The sequence below is a fragment of the Aspergillus pseudonomiae genome (genome assembly GCF_009193645.1).
Source record: "Aspergillus pseudonomiae strain CBS 119388 unplaced genomic scaffold BDV37scaffold_8, whole genome shotgun sequence".
NCBI lineage: Eukaryota > Fungi > Ascomycota > Eurotiomycetes > Eurotiales > Aspergillaceae > Aspergillus > Aspergillus pseudonomiae.
The window spans coordinates 190241-211494 of NW_022476000.1; the positions used below are offsets into that span (position 1 = coordinate 190241).

Here is a 21254-nt window from a genome sequence, read left to right on the forward strand (position 1 = left end):
TGGTCTATCCTATCTCATTTGGGCGATACTATGCCAGATGATCATCATCGAAGGTCACTCCCTATCCAGGAGGCAATAATTGAACTGATTGCGTAGGCCAAATAATTGCCAAGCAAGAATCGCTCCCTCTCGTATTCAATTTGAATGTCTATCAGGAGAAGACCCGTTGTCCTGACTCAATAATATCCATGGCGACAAGAAGGGATCCGCAATTGATGTTGATGGCTGCTCTTGGCGTTTAGTTGGTTCGATCCCTTACGTCTCTTTTCTCGGGCCCCTTTCACTTTAGTTACCCCTAATTTATTTCATCATCATCGTCGTCAAGGTTACTAACTTTTATTGTTATTTTGATCTTATTTTATTTTCCTTCTCATCAAGTAGGATATTTCATTTGCGGCCCCTATTCTCCTGTCACCATAGGAAAGGGATGTGAAAGAGATGTGTGCATATCCATCCTTGCCCAGTCTGGGGTCGGCGTCACGGAATGAACGCTTTTACATCAACTTCGGTTATCAAGGCGCCCAACCATGGTTTTGTGCTGCTCAGATCAGAGAACCACCTTTTCCGAGGACGAGACGTAGATGACTAGCTTCATCTGTCTCATGCCTCAGGAAGACCTGGCCCATGTGCAGATGCTTCAGGTATCCGACAACGCTTTCTATATCACATGCTATGTATTATAATACAATTGAAAACAGACTCCATACCCAAGAACGCCAGTATCATAATTCACGGCAGTGGTCGCAACACTCGCATCGTATCAGGGATGTCAAATAAATATACAGTCGATCTCGCCCCCTTCCCCTTTAGGGAACAACCTGAATGCCAATGGACTTCGCCTGCGCAATGACGCTCTTGCATAGCCCCTGCAGACTCAATCCCGATAGTCTCGTCTCGGAATGCTTGATTTGCGCGATCTCGTACACATGTTTCAGGGACACCTTGCCAACGATCTCGTGGCCTGGGTTCATAGCTCCGCGTATGCGATTCTTACGAGGTTCGACGTTCGCGGCCTGCAGCAACAGCCAGGTTGTCGTGGGGGTGCGGAGATCGAATGTGAAAGAGCGATCCGGACGGACGGTGACACGCGCGGGAACGGGTACTCCAGTGTTGATGTGTGCGGTCCGGGCGTTGAATTCCTGTTGTAAGTCATTAGTGAGTGGACTGGATCATTATCATGCCCTGTAGATTTGATGTATATTTGAGCTCTGAACCTATTTCTTCCCGTAACGTACCTTGCAAAAATCCATACTCTTGACACCCTTGCTACCGAGGGCCGGACCGACTGGAGGACTGGGACTGGCCTGTCCAGCGCCCACGATGAGCTTCACAATTTGGTCTTTGGCCAACGCTTTTTTCGCCATGGTGAATCAGGAGTGGTTTTTGGTGGGAACTCAAAAAGGTCAGGTCAATGGTATATATGGACCGAATGGAATGAATTGTATGGGCGGAGGTCTTTTTGCGGTCCCAGAGTTTTGGAGAGTTCTGGATTTGGAATGGCGCCGCGGCGACGGAATTACTTACCGTATTAACCACAAGCGAAAGAAACGAAATGAAATGAAATGCTGAACGTCATTAAAAACATTGTTCGGAGGAGAATACATATGGATGCATGTATGAGTAAATGATTCTCAATCTCGATCCTTTTATTCCATGTAGCTCCCTTGGATAATTTGTAATTTTTAGAAATCTCGTACTGCACTTGATCTGGGTTGTTTTTCATTTCCCTTCGTCAATATTGATTTATTTCCCATTGTCAGAAGCTATTGAGTTGCCCCCCTTTGCCTCTCTCTCTCCCCGCGCGCTATCGATTTCCTTTCGTCCCTTCACCTACACTTTCCTCGACTCTCTCTCTCTCTCTTCCCTCTCCCTCCACCGCTTTAACTCTACTTACACCCGTCACTCCATCTCCCTTTAAACCCATCATGAACTGGCTCAAATCAACGTACGCATTTCCTCTCATTTTCCACCCCGGTGGGTCTTAGGTTCAACCGTGCTAATCTTTCACACACTACCGCTAGCCTCGCGAGTGTTGCGGGTACGCAGGAGCCGATCTATGGCCCTGAGGCGATTCGATCTGTTGCTCAACAAGAAGTCCCTTACACTGTACTCTCGAAGGAGGACCTGCGTTGGCGCGCCTACCAATACACCAATGTCGAGACCAAGACCTTCTATATCATGGCCGACAATGGCACCTTAGTTTTTGTGCAGATCATCTACAGCAACATTGTGTAAGGCTATTATTACCTCGCTGCACCGGACTTTTCTCCAAATCCTAGACCTTTTCCTATTGAAGCCGTTTCTGTTTTCTCTGACCTCTCCTGGTTGTTATAGTGGCATTCACACCACCGCCCAGTTCAACGCGAAGATCTTCAACCTTACTGGAGATGCCACCCACAAGTGGTACTCGGATCCCTTGTACAACTTTATGTTCGATGAGAGCATGCTTTCCTTTGGAGCCGATAACCTCTCTTTAGCGCTCAATGAGGAAGGAGATGCATACACACTGAAGTCCGCCGTGAACGAAGACTGTCTGGTGAACATCACCTTCAAGCGTTCTTCCCCTGGTTTCGTCATTGGAAAGGATGGCACTTCCTACTTTGGTACAGATGCACAGAACCCCTGGGGTTCGATGAGCCATGCATTCTGGCCCCGTTGTGGTGTTGAAGGAACGATCACCACCAAGGAGCAAACTTACGACCTCAAAGGCCGCGGCATGTTCATCCATGGCCTTCAAGGCATGAAGCCGCATCATGCTGGTGAGTGATGCCCCCCAAGAAGCAGTTGAATAGTCAGTGTTCTAATCTTAAGGTAGCTGCGCGGTGGAATTTCGTCAATTTCCAGACTCCTACATACACCGCCGTCATGATGGAGTTTACAACGCCCCCCTCTTACGGATCGACCGTGGTGAACGTTGGCGGAATTGTTAAAGACGGAGAGATTGTTTACGCCGGTGTAACTAACTCGGCTACCCATACTGAGACAGCCCAGGACCAGGATAGCGACTGGCCCGAGCCGAAATCCATCAAGTGGGTTTGGGATGGCAAGTCGCAAGATGATAAGGCTGTCCATGCGGAGGTCGATGGTGCACTCGGGCGGAGATTGGACCGCATTGACGTTATGGCAGAGGTGCCAGGCTTCATCAAGACTATTGCCGGTAGTGTCGCTGGCACACGGCCCTACATCTTCCAGGTAAGGCTGCGTGGTGCTTATGATGACGAGTTACGCTAACGAGGATTTAGTTCGCTCCCCAAGAGAAGCTCACACTGAAATTGAAGATCGGAGATGAAGAAGTCTCCGAGGAGGGTGTCATGTTCTCCGAGTCGACATTCATCTCGTGAATGACGCTACGTACATAGATCATTGTTTTCTGGGTCTTGTCCATGGCGTTTTGAGTGTTAATCGTGGATTCTCCTAATTGTCGCTGCTGATATGCAGCCGAAAACCCAACTCCTAATGTTTCACAAACATCATATAAGAATCTTTAATGATCTACATAAATCTGTATCTTCCTATCAATGTCACATATTGGGCGAGCATCTGAAACTCATGCCTCCGCTTCTTGCGGTTCAAAAAGGGACTTCTTAGCTAGGAGTTTGACCGGGATCTGGAGCAGGTAACTGGTGTTCCTCTAGCCTTGGGATTTGCCTCTCCAGGTATAGCGACGGGCCCGAAGCAACACAGCAGATCATCCGATGGTCGAGATCACTTGTTCATTCCAATCTCCTCGGCTATTCTAAGGACTGGCGCTCCCAGGGTCTTGCCCTCTTGGGATTTCCTATGCCAACTACGTGGCTCTTGATTCACAAGGTTATCCTAAAACCCATACATATTGGGCGTCTGGACGTCGAAGGCAAATGAGGCCTCTTTGAGGCATCTAAATCCCCCAATGTAGAGGCCTTGACACCATCGATCTGGCAAATTGGGCGATGCAGATGGCAGGTGAATGTGGAGTTATTGCCTGCTCCCAATCTGATCAAACTTGGTCTTGAAGTTTCGACTTGTTCGCATTTTTGGGACCATGGGACTGCATGGATAGGACCTGCAGAGATAGCCGGCGGTATAGGTTGATGTTCAGAGTATAAGCAGTCTACTATATCGACGAAGGAGTAGTTAGAAACGTGCTCCTCGGCCACTAGATAATGCGTCGCTCGATGATCTGGAGTCAATGTCACATGGGTATGTTTGCGTTGGTATTATCAGACAATAAGATGTGCTTCCAAACTTATAATTTACAGGAATGTTACTTGCGCAGTATATACAACGTTGTGCTATGCATAGCACGCTCCACAGTGTAGACTCTTTGAGTCTAGTTCAACTCAGACAGAATCTCATCAGCTGCCTTCTCGGCGACAATATAAGTCGAAACAGCGGTAAAGGTGCCGGGAATCTTGGGGTACACCGAAGCATCCACCACTCGAAGCCCACTGACACCACGGACCCGGAATTTTGCGTCCAAGACGGCCATGGGATCATCGTCCGCGCCAATAGGGCACGTACAAGAGGCATGGTGTCCCCAAGCTGTATCCTTCGCATACTGCTGGATATCCTCCTTGGTCTTCACATCAGCACCGGGGAGTACCTCGGTGACATCCACGAGCTGACGATCAAACGCATCGCGACTCAGCTCAACCGCCTCATACAGCGCCTGCAAATCAGCATCATAGTCACCCACACCAGTGTCGAAGTAGTTGAACACGATATCGGGCATATCAAGCGGATCAGCAGACCGGAGAGTGACGCTGCCCGCGGAGTTACGGGGATGGCCCTTCAAAATAGCCCAGGTAAACCAGTCATGCTCGCTGGTGGCATTGATGCTGTAGTTGGGGAAGTAACCACGGAAATTGACAGGACCACCGAAGACAAACACATCGTAGGAGTCGTCGGCCGTCACGCTGCTCTTATAGAACATCGTCGCCGCCAGTCCGGAGGAAGAGTAGATCCCCCGGTCTTTCAGGATAGGGGTGGGGGTTTCCCATCGGTCGATGCAGGGGTCGGCTTGGCCATTCTCGCTGAAGGTGCAGCCGTCTAGGACGGCCCAGTCCTTGGGGACGTGGCCCTGCACGGTGATCTCGTAGTGATCCTGCAGGTTGGTTCCCACGCCCGGCAGATCGGAGATAACCTTGATTCCGAACTTCTGGAGCTCCTCGGCTGGGCCCACACCGCTCAGTTTGAGGAGCTGGGGGGAGTTGTACACGCCGCCGGCGACGATGACTTCGCGCGAGGCCTGCGCGGTACCTGGTGTTCCCTTGGAGTAGTCGTTTGCGAGGGGGCTGGCACGGTAGAGATGTTGGCCATCGAGGAATTCCACGCCGGTAGCGCGGGGTGGGTTCTCAGACTCGTCGAAGGTCACTTTGGTGACGAAACAGTTGGTGCGCACGTCCAGGGGATACATCTTGCTACCATCGGCGTTCTTAGCATCGCGGACCGCGAGGATGAACTCGCGGGGTCCGTTGCGGTGGGCGTCGTTGGTGGAGATCGGGATCTGGTAATAGCCCGGCTTGGTATCGCGAGTCTTCTTGTCGGCATTCGCATCACCGGCAAGAAGGGTTCCAACGTTGAAGATCGTGTTGGTATGATTACCGAGAGCGAAAGCACCACCCAGGAGCAAGCTGAGAAGCTGGGGATCCTCCAAAACCAGGCTGAGCGGGGCGGTCTCGGTATGGAGCCAGCCGTCATAGCCATGGCCTTTCATTCCAGGGAGGAGGTAGTTGTTGTTCTCTAACCTGGCAAAGTACTTGCGCATGTTATCCGGGGACCAAGAGCCGTCACCAGTAAGGGTGGCAATGTATTCGAAGTCGGACTGGTGAGGATAGATCGCGATCAGGGCATTGTGTGCAGTGCAACCACCGAGGGTTCCCGTGCGAGGATAGAGGGTTCCCTTCATGGTTGAGCCCTCCGGTGGGTTCAGACCGGTATAGATCTCACCACTTGGAGTTTCATAGCTGGTTTTATAGTCCCGAGCTTGTCTCGCCTCATCTGCGTAGTGGCGAACGAAGAAGTTCCAGGACATCTCCTCATCCTCCGAGGCCTTGGCCGAGTAGGCGGGAATGGAATAGTTGAGGTTCAGACCCTGATCATCACCGGCCTCGATCAGCAGAGTCTTATGTCCTGCGAGGGCCAGACGAGCAGCTAACGGGCCACCACCGGCTCCAGATCCCACAACCACATACTCGTATCCAGTGAGATTGACAGCCGTAGCCAGGCCAGTGCCGACGGCCAGAAGGCCCAACAACTGACGAACAAACATGATTGAAAATCAGATAGTGTGCATGTTGCTCTAGAGAAGACGGCCCCCGGACGACTCTTTTATAGTTTTTTTCGGGAGGCAAAAAACGACGTTATCCTTCCTCAAAAGGGGAAACAAGACATGGCTGATCAGTGGAAGCATACCGATCCCTGCTCGTTGTAGCGTACTAAGACTGGCCGGCAGTAGACCTAGTAGAGCCGATCCATTCAACACCTCGTGGGTCCCACTCCTGCAAAAGCCGGATCATTCTTCCCCCTGTCTGTGCGCTGCTGCCCTGCATTCTTCGACCCGCGGCTTTTCTCCGGTGGGATCGCATCTGGGATTCTTGGTCCGTCATTTGTTCCATACTGTCTGACCGGCGCCTTATCATGTCGTCAAACTGTTGAAGAAGCTCACAGTGCTGTTGTCAGGGTCTCCAGCGAGCGTTTGACAGAAGTTATTTTCGGTTGATCACTGCCAAGATGCGGTTTAAGATGTCGATCGGCAGAGTGCTTAAGTGCGGCGCCGGCGTTGATTCCCATAATGGAATTTTCGTGAAGAAACAACCAATGTAACCATACTCTGGAAGATATCCCCGCCTTCAGCCGTTCCAAAAGAAGACTCGTTCTTTTATTAGCACATGTGATGGGCTTTGCAGAGTGCAGACTCGTATTCTCTTTACCTCATGGCATTCATCTACCTCGGCCCCAAGTCTGCGCTAAGCGAGACTTGAGGTACTCCGTCGACTTAGACAGGGGTGGGTCTGCCCTCTAATAGCCAATGCCGACAAGGGATAGGTCTAGTTTAATAAGTGGGACGGTATAAGTTATCAGTTATACCTGTCGAGGGGTCGTGAGACAATGATCTATACTAATGACGAGCAAAGTCCGAGATACTAACATGGTGGGTTGGCATACGGAGTACACACAATCGTGAACCCTACTTAGTATCTAGATATCGAGATTCCCAGATTCCAGGGCGCTATCGCTTACAATTCGAATGCTCTCTTCACTTGCGACAGGCACTTATGGTTTCTTTGGTGTTTTGGTTTCTTCATTTTTGAGCAACACCTATGTGCAGGAGATCTATAAGGAGAGCTTCACGTTCCTCAAGCCATGGTCTAACTAGTAATATAAACACACATTTCACTGAAGGAACACAACTAAGGGCTTGGAGCTTTTGATGGCTTACTTCATAGTGACCTGATTTAGGCGAATGAATCTGTACCCCAGTATGAATGGTCAGAGGTATTCTGTGCCTCGAGAGTTGTATTCATTGACTGCGCCGAGTGAAATACCAGGTTCTAACTGCGAATGCAACTACAACACCTGACAATATCCCAACAGATGGACATGGATATATGTTCAACAATCCTCGGCCTGGTTTTCTTCTCTTTTTCCTCTCTTTTTTTATCCACCAACACCTATATCCCTGCCAAACACACTCTACATCCATCTAAACAAAGCCAGTTTCTCCAACTCTCGCGCAATATGCTTTCCATCAAGACTACTACTGTTGCTCTCCTCGCCATACTCTGTCTATATCTCGAGACTGTACTGGCTTTCTCTCCGCAAACCTTTACTCATGACCGTACTACCAGTATCAATGTTCCTACTAGCACTCTGATCCCTACCCCTAGCCCCACTCCCACGCCTACTGCTCTTCTAGAGACGACCAGCCCCTTCGACCGAGAGAATGCCCTCCAGGCTGAACAGGTATATCCTCCCTGCAAGTCCTTGTATTCTTCACCCTATGCAGTACAAGGAGTACTCACAACAATCTGGTTCAGAGGAGATGCGATGGGACGTGCACCCATGGACTTTGCTTCTGCACTCCCTACCATTGGTGTCACTGTAATGTCCACAAGGCACACTGTGTTTGCAACTGGTAGGTGCGTACTAGTCCATACTCCGATCAGAGGGGGGGTGTGAGTGCTAGATTGACATAGTCCAGGTAACAATGGGTTGGGGCAGCTGGGGATCTGCGATGGTGCTGACACCACTACTGCGGTGCTCTTTCTTCAGGGCCTAGGGTTTTCTAGTTGGGCTATAACTAAAGCAGGACTCCATTATTCAGGCTCTTTTTTTTTGTAGATAACACCAGGTTAGCAGCCGTGTAATTCTAGTCATTCTTGGACTTTGGGGTCCTTGATGAATCTCGTGATTGATCTTCCAGCGCAGTACTGTATTTCCTTCATATCAAGCCGAACGTTATCACAGTCTTCTCTACACACCAGCTCAGTCAAGTAAGTCATTCAACTACTCTCGCTACGGTTTGCGATAGTAACAGTATGCTGCTACCCTCTCTCTTTGTCAGAACCGTAGATCAACCCCCCCCAGGAACTTGGAGAATGTTCCAGGCACCGGTGAATACGATGTCTTTTCACCGACATTGCTGCCTCATCATGACTCCGCTGGTCATTACTTACTCTTCGCAGGAATATAACCGTCATCTACTATTCAATTCGACCATTCACACAGATTACGCCTTCATTCCCCTAGGTGATGGCTGCAATCGATGCCCCACCGTGGTCTATAAAGCTAGGTGCACACGCAGCCTTTTGGAAGACCTTGTCCCTTTCTTCTGTCCTCTATTGAACAAAGAGAATATTGCCAAACCGTGGAGTATCCCTGCATGTCAACGTGAGTAAGGCTCTTTCCTTCCTTCCTTCCTTCCTTTTTCCTTCTTTCACCTCCCATATATTCCAAGGTAAGGCCAGCTGTCTATCACGATGAGTCGCAAGATTGACAAAGAAACAGCAACTCCCTCCTGAATCCAACCCTCCAAGAATCATCCTCAACACTCCCGTTTTGCTTAGACAGACCAAAACAAGATGACCCTCGGATTGCTACAAAAAGCTTCAGCCACCCCCAAACCCGAATCCTCTACGGCAGACGACTGGTTTCATGATCCCGCTCCCGGCAACTCCTGGGGCATGGGAATGGCAAACAAGACCAGCGAAACCGACAAGCTGCGCCAGAAGGTAGATCAGATGAGCGAGAAGCTTGACAAGTTGCTCAAGCGGGATGAAGCTTATCACGCGACAAGTGATGGGGTCGAAACTGGTCAGGGAGATACCCATCCGGAAGGAGATGGCTGGCGACCGAACCCGAATGATGAAGGCTTGGGGCAGGCCGAAGAGGATGATGGTTCTCAGGATGATAACTATGAGCACTCGTGGGTGGATGAGGATGAAGTGCCGCCGCTGGAGAATGTGACCGGTGATTTAGGTGTCCGGCACGCGAGCACGGCTGAGGAGAGTTCGCCGGAGCGTGTGCATGTCGATTCAAGCCTCAGAGACGAGGTTGCGTTGTCCGAGACCAATCATGAACTTGATACACTACGCGGCCAGGTGAAATTTCTCCAAGCGAAAGTGGCTGGCTTGTGGTACGAGAAGCATCAGCTAGCCAGGAAGGTTAAGAAGCTTGAAGGGACAGAGGACGACTCAACTCCATCAAGGAATTATTTCCTCTCAAGCTACAAGTTGCAGAAGCTCCATCGTGTCCTGACTATGGATGAATGCGAACACCTTCTTCATGCAAGCACCAAAGTTCCGAGTGGGGATGTTGTGGCTGATAGCGAGCTGTATATCTTAGGTGATCGGGGGGACTACGATGTCTTCGTGGATCTGTATGGACTAGTGCCGCAAGCTGTGCCTTCACTGTTGGGTAAGTGGCTAGATCCCCTCCTCGTCATGATATTAGTAGCTAACCAGAGGCACAGAGGACTATGACATAATCAGCCTGATAGATGCGCACGCTACTATCCTGGCCGCGAAGCACAAGACCTTCACACCGAAGTTTGAGGAGCGTTTTGCACGCTTCATCAAGGATCTCCAGCGTGCCGGCTATACGAGAGACCCTGATGGTGAGTTTGCGGATGAAATGGGTATTCTGGAATTTCGGTCAAGCTACAAAGCTTTCATAGGTGCCCTCAGTAGTGAGGTCCGTGACGCTTCCAAGACCGAGGTAACGAATGGGTCGGAAGAGAAACAACCTGCTTGGTAATAGTCTTCCTTGAACTTGCTTTGCGCAGCTGGCATAGTCAATCTTCTCTCTCGGGTCTCTTTTCCTCTCTTGTTTTCACACATCCCTGAAGTTTTGAAGCGATCTCTACGTTACGGGGATTATCAACGTTGCCTTCTATCTTGCTTAGGGTTTCATTTTTCGTCATTCATGTTCATGCGTTGTCATACTCCTGTCGAAGCAATACAATACACGTGGGTACATGGTTTAGAGTCAGGCAGACTCGCTACCGAATGCTTCTTGCATATAGGATGCCATTTTGTAGTAACATAAGACCAAACCCCCGGATAGACAACCACGTGGTTGTGATTCTTTCATTTTAGGCACATTCCTGTGCTACCCCTTCCTGGGCTTCGGTCTGAGATGCAAGATACTACCGGGCACATTCTCTCAAATACCCCCCCAACAAAAAGGGAGGATACTGGTACTGGAGATTAACCGGTTCATATAAATACAGACAGATAGAGGGAAGACACTCCGCAGAGCACCAGAATAAGATATCCATTCCGTCTACAGAAAACACCATCGAAGGTATCTCACAGACCATCAAGACGAATGGTGTTAAGAACACAAACAAAGGAAAAGTAAGAGAAAGAGATGATATCCATGATTCAAGTAAGTGCTGAGGATAGCAACCCCTCCGAGGGACATCCCAAAAAAGAAAAGGAAAAAAAAAAGGAAAAGAAAAAAAAGTTGCGAGGAGATATCAGGACGATAATAATTGTTACAAGGGAAACAAGCAAAGGAGTGATATTCGTGCATCAGTTCGATGATAATTGAGATAACTCGGCCAGCGCAACTATCCAAAGCCATGGTAGGAAAACAAAAGTAGCAATCGCAAGGTATTTTACTCGGCATCCATATCTTCGTCCAGGTCAATAGCGTCAGGGTTGGCAGGAGCAGCTGGCTGCTCTTGGCCAGGTGGTGGAGGTCGATTTCCACCCTCGGGACCGGTGCTGGCAGCGACAAAGCCCACAGGAGCACGCGCTTGTCGTTCCAGGGCTGCCATCGCGTCTGCCGTCGAACCATCCACGTCTCCTTCCTCGGCACCCTTTTCGTCGCCGTCTTGAGTCCGCTGTTGACTGCGAGCAATAGCCTGGGAGGCAATGAAGTTGACATCGGTGCTGTGTAGCAATGTTAGCCTTGATCCATAGTGGTGTCAAATCAAGAGGGAATACATACTTGTACTGTGCTTGGACGCTTCTCTTGATACGAAGCATCTCTTTGAAGGTATCTTCGTTTCCATGTTGAACTTCGAATGCCTCCCATTTCTGCCAGAAAGGAGCGTTCGTCCGAGGATCGCAGAATTGAGAAGCGTGGCCGTAGATTGCGCGGGCCCGGTCGATTTCGCCAAGTCGTCGTTCCATTTCTGCAAACTTGAGGCACATCTCCTTGGCTTCCTGGTCAGGCAATGCCGCAATAGCGCGCTCGTAGATCGGTCTTGTGGAAGGCAGGCCAAAGTTCGACGCAGACTTGGTAATGTAGAACTCAAACATCTCGAACCTGTCCTCGTCGGAAACCGCACGTGTAGCACGCTCGTAGATTCGCATAGCGTGGCGGGCTAATCCACGTTCCTCTTCGAGATTGCCATACATCAAGTAGAGCGGTTTGGCAAACTTCGGAGGACATCCATCCAGGGCCTGTTCGAAGAGGTCTCGTAATCTTTCAATACCAATCTTCCGATCAACAGCTTTAGTCAAGTAAAGGTTCCACAGCTCGAATGCAACTGGGTAGCTGAAGAGATCCAGCCCTCGCTCGTAAACCTTGAATGAATCTTCGAAGTACTTGTGCTCCTCCAAGAGGTTGGCATAGTTAACCACAGTTTGGGGCGTGGCAATGCGTAGCTCGAAAATCCTCTCGTAGACATTCTTTGTCTCTTCCAACGACGCGACACTTTCAACCAAATCAACGTAGAAACTCCACAGCTTCCAGCTCTTATGAACTCGTTGCTGAGGTGAGAGGTTCTCATCGAAGTAGTCAACTGTTGATTTTTTCGGCGCTTGCGTTGCTTTCGCCATAACCTCAACGGCTTTATCGAAGTTCTCACCACGGAGTTCCATTTCAGCCCATTCACACCACGTCTCGGCGAGCTCAGCAACCGATTTGAAGGGTACCTTCACGGCCTTCTCAAAGATTACCCTAGCTGTGTCCAGATCTCCCCCGCTTTCGTAGAATTTGGCGTAGTTGACCCAGAGCTCGGAGAACTTCCCATGAGCCTTCTTCGGGCTTATAGCTGCGATGGCTGCTGTGTAAGTGTTGACGATTTCCTGTTTGTTATCACCCCACAAAGCAACCCTCTTCTCCCACTCAATGACATTGTTAGGGTTCTGTCGCAGCAATACATCGTTGACCAGGAATGGCCGGCGGTCCATGAGCTGTTCGAACCTCAGCATTCGGAGATCGAGATCGAAATCTGCCTCTTCGTCGGACTGGCCCTTATCAGCGCGAACGGCTGCCGCTTCCATCAAATTGCCAATGATAGACTCCTCAAATTCGACATAGGAGTCGAAAATAAGCGTAAAGTCGCGAACCGTCATGACCGTCGTAATGCCCTCCTCAAAGGTATCTCGAGCCTTTTCGAAACTACCCTTCGTGATCCAATATGTTGCTAATCCAGCCCACAATTTACCTCTCTGGTCAGCGAACCGGTCGATTCCACTGCGGAGAATAGCGTCCACATCAATACCGACATGCGGGCCAGTTTCGATCTGCTTCGCCTTTGACACGAGCAAGTCCACCATTTCAGTCCACAGCTGGAAGTGACTCTTCCCCTCCTTAGATTGAAATCTTGGGTTGTCGAGTATTTCCATATACCGCTTCACAGCTTCCGTATACTGTCCCATCTCCACAAGAAGCTCAATGTAGTCCTCCGCGTTCTCCGGATGGATTTGCATGTACCGAGCCCAGATTTTCACGGCTGTCTGGCCGGAAGCGGAACGCGCGAAAGTCTTGTAAAGCTTCCATATTCTGTTATGTTGAGTAACCGGCAGGGCTCGTAGTGCGCGGTCGAATGTACGTCGGGTTTGTGTCACCAGGGGTTGTTGAAGCAGGAATGAGAGGTACAGTTCCCAAATCCGTGGCATTTTGTTGAGGAGAATAAGAGCACGCTCAAAAAGCGCGTTGACCTTCTGGTATTCGGCTTGGTATATAGTCGGGTTGCGACCTTGGAGATGCTTCGTGCGGAATTCCAAGTACTACTAAAATCAGCAAACTTCAATGCGATAGAGTGGGGTTGGAGGAAGCAGCGTACCATCTTCCAGAGTTTGTAAGATCTTGGGAGCTGCTTGCAAGCACGCTCCATCACCTGCGATTGATTAGCAGAGCTTCCGGCAGTGTTAATCGCAACCGAAACATACAAAAGCCTGCTCGTAGAGCGTTCCATGCTGCTGCTTATACTCGATATAAGCAAGCCATGGTTTGATACTGCCTGTGTCCCGAAGGAGATCCTGTTCATATACAGTATCCTGGTCCGCCTGTAAACAGATGATACAGTTAGCCTTTGTCCTACCAAATTCCGCCGCCACAACTCACTATCAAATAGAGGTCCGGCCCTGAGGCCGACGTGCGATCCATTTGCGCGTGTTGCCGGTGAGATCTCGGGGGCAGGAGTGTCCCTGGCATGTCGCCACTCAGTCGAGCGGGATCGGCTCACACGGTCAACACAGAGTCCGAGGAAGGGGGTTTAGCATGAATTGGAGAGCTTTCTCGTCGCGTTGGCTGATAGCCGCCTGAGAGACTGCAAAAGATGAAGTTGTGCAGCGCCCACGTGACCTGGTATCATGCGGGCCGCAGGTGGTCCAAGCTCCTCCTCCATTATCGCCTATCGTCATCTACGCCGCTCCCTGTCGTGGCCTCTCAAGTTAAGCTGATCGTGCTCCTTGGGTCTATTAACCATGTCTGGTGCAGTAGTATGTCTGTCTCTTTTGCTCCAGGTCTTCTTGTGGGCCCACCGTTGATGTCTTTTCCTCACCTAGGGCCGCGAGGCAGTCTTCCCGACTCGCCAGTCGTTGGGGTTAATGAAGAGTAAACTGAAAGGCGCGGAAACCGGACACAGCTTGCTAAAGAGGAAGAGTGAAGCGCTGACCAAGTAAGTCGGCTGCGCAAGAATCAATCGTAATGCATATACTAAGATGTCATGAACTACAGGCGTTTTCGGGGTAAGTGGGCACCATGAGCGCATTTCCCCGCATAATCCTCAACTGACATGGCAAGCCAGAGATCACTCGACGTATCGATGAAGCCAAACAGAAGATGGGGAGGGTCATGCAGATTGCCGCGTTTTCTTTGGCGGAAGTGAGCTACGCCGTTGGAGGCGATATCGGCTACCAGATTCAAGAATCCGCCAAGCAAGCACGATTCCGTGTACGCGCCAAACAAGATAACGTCTCCGGTGTCCTCCTGCCTCACTTTGAGAGCTACACGGAGGAAGGAATTAACGACTTCGGCTTAACTGGTCTCGGAAAAGGAGGTCAGCAAGTTCAACGGTCTCGAGAGACGTACGCTCGCGCGGTCGAAACCTTGGTTGAGCTTGCAAGCTTACAGGTACGGTGTGAAAGCTAGCTGCTTTATAATTCACCTCTGACACCGGCTTATAGACTGCGTTTGTTATTCTGGACGAGGTAATCAAGGTTGTCAATCGGAGAGGTGCGTACTCTCTTACTACATGCAGGTCGATGCTCATTAACTAACTTTATTCACAGTCAACGCGATGTAAGGCACTTCTTTTAGGAGGCCAGGAATCCACAAACTAACTTCTCCGCCAGTGAACATGTTATTATTCCCCGGACCGAGAACACCATTAAATGTCAGTAACTTATGAGATCAGCTTTCGTTCGTAGCTAACATCAACCAGACATTATGTCCGAACTCGACGAACTGGACAGAGAAGAGTTCTACCGACTTAAGAAGGTATCAGGTAAGAAGCAGCGCGACACTGCAGCTGCAGACGCCGAGATTGAGGCCGCGCGGGCAGCCGCCCGAGAGAAAGAGGGCCAAAAAGCATTGGAACCAGAAAAGGAAGCACCTGACGCCCCTGATGTCCTCGGAGAGGAAGAAGATGCAGATGTCATTTTCTAGTTTTATTCCCCTTTATATTTCTATTCCCTGTCTCTATAACTGTTATACTTTCTAGCATGTAGCTGTCATTGGTATCATTCATTTGCGATTTTCACTGTCCTGTACCTCACTTGTTACAATGCCAATCTCCACAAGAGAAAAGACACGAAATAAGAATAAAAACCCATGAGGGGAAGCTCAAGCTCTGTATCGAATTCCAATCAATATAATAAAACAGATAAAACCCACCCCAACGCCAGAACAAGTTGCTCACGATTGCCCGAACTACCTCTGCGCAGCTTATTGTCTCTGGTAAGTAACCCGGATCGGCTTGCCACTCTCCCCCATAGGCATCCCCGAGGTAGCCTCCTTGGCACTGATAGCACCAGACTCGTTCTCGTACTCGACGAACGCAATCCCCTTTCTGCCCGGCACCAATCTGACTTCCTGGAATCCCTCGAAGCGTCCAAAAACAGCAGTAAGACTCTCCTGGTCCGCCGTGTCGGGGAGGTCCCGCAGGAACAGAATCTTGTTGGGAGGAAGATATTCGTCCGGGATGACAGCCGCCGTTGCACCGCTGGTGGGCTTGAGACCAGCGCCCTTGGCGGTTTTGGCCGGACGCGTGGAGTCGGGGGCAGCACCGGGAGGGCGCTTGAGCTTCTTTTGAGCCTCGAGGGCCTCGTGAGCTTGCTTGCGCTCTATGTACTTCATTAGCCTCGAACCAGCCCAGTTAAAAAAAAAAAAAAAAACACCCTAGTATAGTCGCAAAAAAAACATAGATTGAAACACTGAAAGAAAGAAAACAACGTACCCTTCTCAGCCAACCTCCTCCTCTTATGAGCCTCCAACTCATCCTCCCCGCCTTCTCTCAAAACCGTCGCATCGCTCCTCGTCTTTGCGAAATCCAGTACCATCGGCTTATCAAAGAGCTCGAACCCGTTAATCTCGTCAATGGCATTCGAGGCCGAGTCAACGCTATCGAAGACGATGAACGCCTGGCCCTTCGCCTTCAGATTGGTCTTCGCGACGATGTCAATGATGTTGCCATATTCCGAGAAGATTTCCTGAAGCGCTTCCTTCAGCTGGTCGACTTTAACTCGTTCTTCAAGGTTGCGGACCTGGTTGGGAAGCTGCGTGTTAGTGGGCGTTCACTTTGTATTAGGTGGAGATTGTGATGGGTTGGGATCGTACATAGACTCTGTGGTTGCTGGGTTAGTATTTCTCGCTGTTGAAGGGGTTAATGGGAGACATGAGCTTGGGACTTACGTGGAGTTGGGGGGGATGCTGTTTGCAGCCGCGGTCATTGACGCCATGTTTGCGACTGGGGAGCTCGTCGAGCTGGTGTTGTAATTGCGATGGCACGGGTTGCGGAACTTCTGAAGATGGAGTATTCAGCTTGGAGTTGCAATTTAGGCTTATGTATTGTAAAAATAGCCTATTCTCCCATAGAAGCATCATTGGTCTAGTGGTAGAATTCATCGTTGCCATCGATGAGGCCCGTGTTCGATTCACGGATGATGCACTTCCTTTTTTTTTCTATTATTTTTTTCAACACATCAGATATTATATTCTTTGCATCGCTTTCTTGATCATGAAGATACTTGTGTAAGTCTGCCCAGTTTTCTAGTGTCATTTTACATGTTCTTTGACTTTGTTTCGATTCCAAGTAACGACATTGTCGAGAATCGTCTATAAGGCGAATCTTCTATTTACAAGCCAACTCCTTCCTCACATCCTCAACCTGACCCTTCAGTTCCTTAGGTTGTCTAGTCCAGTCTTCGGTCTTCACCGACTCCAGTGTAGTCTCCATAAACAGGTACTCTGCAACAGCATTTCGAACCTATATGCCAGTTAATGCAATGATTTCTCTATAATCAAGTTGAACAGACGTACCCGTGGAAAGGGATGCAGAAGCATTGAGGTCATCTTTTTCAATACTTCTGCTCGTAACTGCTCCAGCCTTGACAAGGGCGCATACACTTTGATTGCGGCTTCCAATCTCCCTATATTAGAGGATTTGAAATGTGCCTTCTGAACAAGAACAAACAATTTCCTATAACTATAGGCTGTGAGCAGTGATCTCAGCTCAGTGGGTAGAGAGGAACTAACCTTGACTCTGAAGATTGGGGGGTGAAACTAATATAGCTATCGAGCAGGAATGCCAAACACTCCAGCACCGGGATAGCGTAACGGTCATTTTGCAGGTTATCGCTCAGTGCAACCATGAGATCTTTGATAATGGAGGTCACTATGTCTTGCCGCTGTTCAGCCTCATACTTATTGATACTCTGCATCAGAGCCAAACGACTTGAGCGAACAAGTCCCTCTGCCCCAGCAACTGCAGAAGTTGCAATTCCTTGTAATAATGGCAAGCGCAACCAGTCGATGGCTTGCAACTCAAAGAGCTGAAGGAAGTAGTCAGGCAGGGATACGTGACTGAAATGGTCATATTGTCTGATATAGTCAGTAATACATCTGAGATATTCGTGCGATATTCACTTACCTCTGTAAGGGTGGAAAATCTTCGGCCGACTTCCAGAAGCCCTGCAAGCAAAGCCAAGCTTGGAGGCGGACTTTGTCTAGCTTCTCTGCTGCAAGTCGACATAAACAACCTATGATGCTCTGGACTCGGGGGGTGCGAGTTGCAGAACCGGATTGTTTTTGGAGGACTACCGTGGCAGCTTGGATTGCCTCCAGTCTTATCAATGACCCAATATCTCCTCGTCTATCTGTCGTGTAATCATTCAAGAACTCGATAAGATGGTCTGCGATATTATCTGTTGTATCTGCAACATGGTGAGCATCATTCCCCATTTGCTGGGTTTCACGTACCTATATGCGGCAGGACACCGGTAGCCAAACTCTTGACAGCTACTACTCGTTTCTCAATTAATTCTTCTTTTCCGGCACACTGTAGCAGTTCTTTTATGATTGATTGCCGTAAATCATCTTCAGGTCTAACTTGCTTGAATATAGCACCAAGAACTGAGATCTGACCACGGCCAGTCGGTAGCTTCCAAGTAGCGTGGATATATGAAAACCAGCCATTTATCGTCTCCTCTTGTTTCGATGACAGTAGAAGAGGGAACAACTCTGATATAGCATCTGAAGAAGTTTCTATCACAATATCTTCACTTCGAGAAATGCAAAGTAAGAGGGTTTCCCGGGCTTTATCAAGCAAAGTAACTGTTGGCTGCGAAGGAAGAGAATCCTTTGCTAAAGACGCCGCTCTCGAAAGAGAGTATACCAGACGTGATGATGCTTCAGCGCTCAATTCTGGACGTCGAACTTGGAGAGTCAAGTCCTCTTTTGTGGGGCCAAGCGGGGAATCGAAAATACCCCATAGTTGTTGTATTTGCGTGGTAACCTCCAAAGCCTCGGAGGGGTCCTTGTTCTCAAGTGGTGTTTCTTGACAGGAATTAAATGCATTTACTGTAGCTGAGAGGGCCAAGAAACACCCATGTCTCGTTTCAACATCGCCTCGAGGGAGGCTGGAGAGTTTCTTGAACAGTCGCTGAAGGACAATCTTCATCGTCTTGTAGGATTCCTGGGCACTCAGGACCCCTATTGCGTTTGCTGCCTGCCTTCTCGACTCAGCATCTGGCGAACCGATTCCTCTCCAGTGCATCAGTGACTCAACAAGAGGGCTCCAGTATTGATGGCTCAAGTCCGCCGTAGCTTTTGCTACATCAATCATCGCTCGTGAACGGCGTGCCACGGCATGATAATCCACAACCTGTACTAGCGAAATACCTTCGACGATTGTGTTAGGATGACGACCAATTAACTCCTGCAAAGCAGCAGAGGCACCTCTCCGAATATTGCCCGACGGGTCCACACAAGCGGCACATATCAACTCGGTAGCCAGCATCTGCAATATGCTTGACTCTTTTTGGCTCGTAGAAGTACTTATTGTTTGTGCATCCAATGCGAGCAGCTCCTGAGTGGTGTACTTGCGAGATAGAGCCCATATACCGAAGCATGAAGCATCACGCACACCAGTGCCGACAGAGCTTCCAGTCGAGGATCTTTGCTCAAAGTCGAGTCCAGAAACGAGTGGTTGCAGTATATTAAGAAGTTGGCCAGTCGGAGGGGCACGGCGAAATAGCAAATGACCCAATGTTAGTATGAGACCCTGCCATCTTTGAGCATCAACCGCGCTCAGATTTCTTTTGGTATTGTTCATTCCAATCCTGCGTGCTTCAAATGGTGTTATTATGGTGCCATCACTGTTTTCATAGAGTATGTTCTCCTCTAATGAACCAGTAACAGCCTCAATAACCTCGGTACCCATATCCAAGTCTAGCTTCAAAGTAATAATACTGAGTGCTTTGCTCGCAGCAAATCGCACGGGTGTATCTTTATCAGCTAGAGCCACCAGAAAGTGGTCAATGGTATCTTCCAAAATGGAAGACAGCATATCACCCGACAGCGGGCTATTCGCTCTTTCGCTAAGCTGCAGAACCATAATTGTCATTGTGCGGAGAATTTTAATGATAATTTTCCGCGCCAGCGCAGAAGATTGAATGAGATCGGAGATTTTCGAGTTTCCCTGAGCAGTTCGTAACGTCTTCTCGAACACAGGCACGATCAAGGGAGCAAAGTCCTCAACCTGACCTGAAGCACCTAAGCGTGCAAGGAAAGAAAGGACTCCGATGCAAGTATAGACAGAGGGCAATTCGGAATTCCCTGCAGGTTGTACGATGGAAAATGCCCAGTCTGTCACATTAGTGAGCAGGCCGAGAGCCTGCATGTCCCGGCGCAATACAAGACGTGCCAGAACCACAGTGGCAGCCTCACGCTCTTTCCCAGAGGCATTGACATAGTTCAACGATACCGAGAGGAGAGACCTAGAGACTGTTGGAACCTCAGCTGGTAATGGTCTAAGTTGACCCAAATTTTCGTATGGCACTGGGATATCGTCTGATGACATAGACGCCAAGTCAAAAGGAGCGAGCAACAAGTGCGAGAGCCAAATCAACATCACGTAGCGCTCCTCCCAGACGAGCCGTCGAGGAATGTCCCCTGACAAGCCCATTTCTGAATCATCTTGGCATACTGCATCCCATTCGATAAAAGCCCTGAGTAAGGGGTCAAGATACTTCGGCTCATTGTTCAAGAACCTACTAATAACCTTGACCCCACGCACTTTGCAAAAAGTGTAAAGAAGTCTACAGATCGTCCTTGGCAAGGGATAAAGTGCCTGCTGCTGCTGTGGCTTATCTGCCTTATACTGATTGGGATGCTTTAGCAAGTATGCCAAGAAAGCATCGACTAAAGGTGGCAGCAGCGATTGAAGGTGTGGATCCAACAGCTGAGGCCATTCTTGAAAAGGCTCCAGCTATAGCAAAAATGGGTATTAGTGGATGACAAATCAGTAGTATATTTCCAGATTTTTCGTAGTTTATTTGGGAAATATCGTCAACTTACAAGGCCTACGAGTCTCTCCGTCTTAGCAGCCTGTGTCCATCTTCGTGGAACTCGGGTACCTCCTTTCTCCGTTCGTGGCTTCCAGAGCAGAGAGGGCAGTTTCTCTGAGAATTCCGTCACCAAGTCGCCAGAAGCGCGCTGTAGTTTGACCTCCTTATCTTCTATTGCATCCATGATGGTATTGCGCCAGGGGCGTTGAGGATTTTGGAGACAGATGTCAACATTCTAAACCGCGGGGAATCGGTCAATATTGTATCTGGTCATGTGACCTGTATGAGGCCTTCGACCATGCATCGTATAGAAGTTTCCAAAGACAGTGTCATGGGTATGTCTGGGTGTACTCAATCTAAATGTGGTTATATATGAGGATATATACGTATAACTGCATGGAAAAGAGATTAGGCGTAGTTTATAACCCAGAATTACAAAGGCGAACGAGATGTATATATCTAACTTGGAAAGTAGAGCTTACGCTTTGAAACTTTTGAGGAAACTCCAGTCAATGAATTCAGAAA

The 21254-nt window shown here is 49.2% G+C and overlaps 8 protein-coding genes and 1 non-coding gene across 9 annotated transcripts; 4 read left to right on the plus strand and 5 right to left on the minus strand.

Moving 5' to 3' along the window:
* Positions 1-806: 806 nt before the first annotated feature.
* BDV37DRAFT_279349 (mitochondrial 54S ribosomal protein uL11m) lies at positions 807-1364 on the minus strand (the record flags this gene model as incomplete). Its single annotated transcript, XM_032086317.1, has 2 exons — positions 807-1139; positions 1236-1364. 2 exons carry the CDS (start codon positions 1362-1364, stop codon positions 807-809), a joined length of 462 nt encoding a protein of 153 aa, XP_031945298.1.
* A 460-nt stretch (positions 1365-1824) lies between these two features.
* BDV37DRAFT_206196 (survival factor 1 family protein) lies at positions 1825-3468 on the plus strand. Its single transcript, XM_032079926.1, has 5 exons — positions 1825-1945; positions 2022-2231; positions 2335-2759; positions 2816-3192; positions 3243-3468. Exons 1-5 carry the CDS (start codon positions 1926-1928, stop codon positions 3339-3341), a joined length of 1131 nt encoding a protein of 376 aa, XP_031945299.1. The 5' UTR covers positions 1825-1925; the 3' UTR covers positions 3342-3468.
* A 765-nt stretch (positions 3469-4233) lies between these two features.
* BDV37DRAFT_206217 (GMC family oxidoreductase) lies at positions 4234-6333 on the minus strand. Its single transcript, XM_032079927.1, has one exon. The coding sequence runs from the start codon at positions 6248-6250 to the stop codon at positions 4310-4312; it is 1941 nt and encodes a 646-aa protein (XP_031945300.1). The 5' UTR covers positions 6251-6333; the 3' UTR covers positions 4234-4309.
* A 659-nt stretch (positions 6334-6992) lies between these two features.
* Positions 6993-7914, minus strand: BDV37DRAFT_239601 (uncharacterized protein). The gene has a single exon (XM_032080981.1). It carries the CDS (start codon positions 7682-7684, stop codon positions 7502-7504), a length of 183 nt encoding a protein of 60 aa, XP_031945301.1. The 5' UTR covers positions 7685-7914; the 3' UTR covers positions 6993-7501.
* A 1148-nt stretch (positions 7915-9062) lies between these two features.
* Positions 9063-10236, plus strand: BDV37DRAFT_279352 (uncharacterized protein; the record flags this gene model as incomplete). The annotated part of the gene is made up of 2 exons (XM_032086318.1): positions 9063-9897; positions 9953-10236. 2 exons carry the CDS (start codon positions 9063-9065, stop codon positions 10234-10236), a joined length of 1119 nt encoding a protein of 372 aa, XP_031945302.1.
* A 132-nt stretch (positions 10237-10368) lies between these two features.
* Positions 10369-13951, minus strand: BDV37DRAFT_239604 (mRNA splicing protein SYF1). The gene is made up of 5 exons (XM_032080982.1): positions 13786-13951; positions 13611-13727; positions 13505-13558; positions 11437-13448; positions 10369-11378 (listed from the first exon to the last, which is right to left on the minus strand). Exons 1-5 carry the CDS (start codon positions 13873-13875, stop codon positions 11102-11104), a joined length of 2550 nt encoding a protein of 849 aa, XP_031945303.1. The 5' UTR covers positions 13876-13951; the 3' UTR covers positions 10369-11101.
* A 152-nt stretch (positions 13952-14103) lies between these two features.
* BDV37DRAFT_206249 (H(+)-transporting V1 sector ATPase subunit D) lies at positions 14104-15413 on the plus strand. Its single transcript, XM_032079928.1, has 8 exons — positions 14104-14162; positions 14229-14341; positions 14401-14411; positions 14471-14796; positions 14850-14898; positions 14955-14964; positions 15018-15058; positions 15107-15413. Exons 1-8 carry the CDS (start codon positions 14148-14150, stop codon positions 15328-15330), a joined length of 789 nt encoding a protein of 262 aa, XP_031945304.1. The 5' UTR covers positions 14104-14147; the 3' UTR covers positions 15331-15413.
* A 196-nt stretch (positions 15414-15609) lies between these two features.
* Positions 15610-20913, minus strand: BDV37DRAFT_268745 (tubulin folding cofactor D C terminal-domain-containing protein; the record flags this gene model as incomplete). Its single annotated transcript, XM_032084232.1, has 9 exons — positions 15610-16007; positions 16121-16427; positions 16576-16647; positions 17042-17149; positions 17203-17368; positions 17419-17763; positions 17813-18095; positions 18142-20650; positions 20740-20913. 9 exons carry the CDS (start codon positions 20911-20913, stop codon positions 15610-15612), a joined length of 4362 nt encoding a protein of 1453 aa, XP_031945305.1.
* BDV37DRAFT_t42 lies at positions 16761-16831 on the plus strand. Its single transcript has one exon. It is a non-coding gene; the product is annotated as a tRNA-Gly (tRNA).
* Positions 20914-21254: the final 341 nt, after the last annotated feature.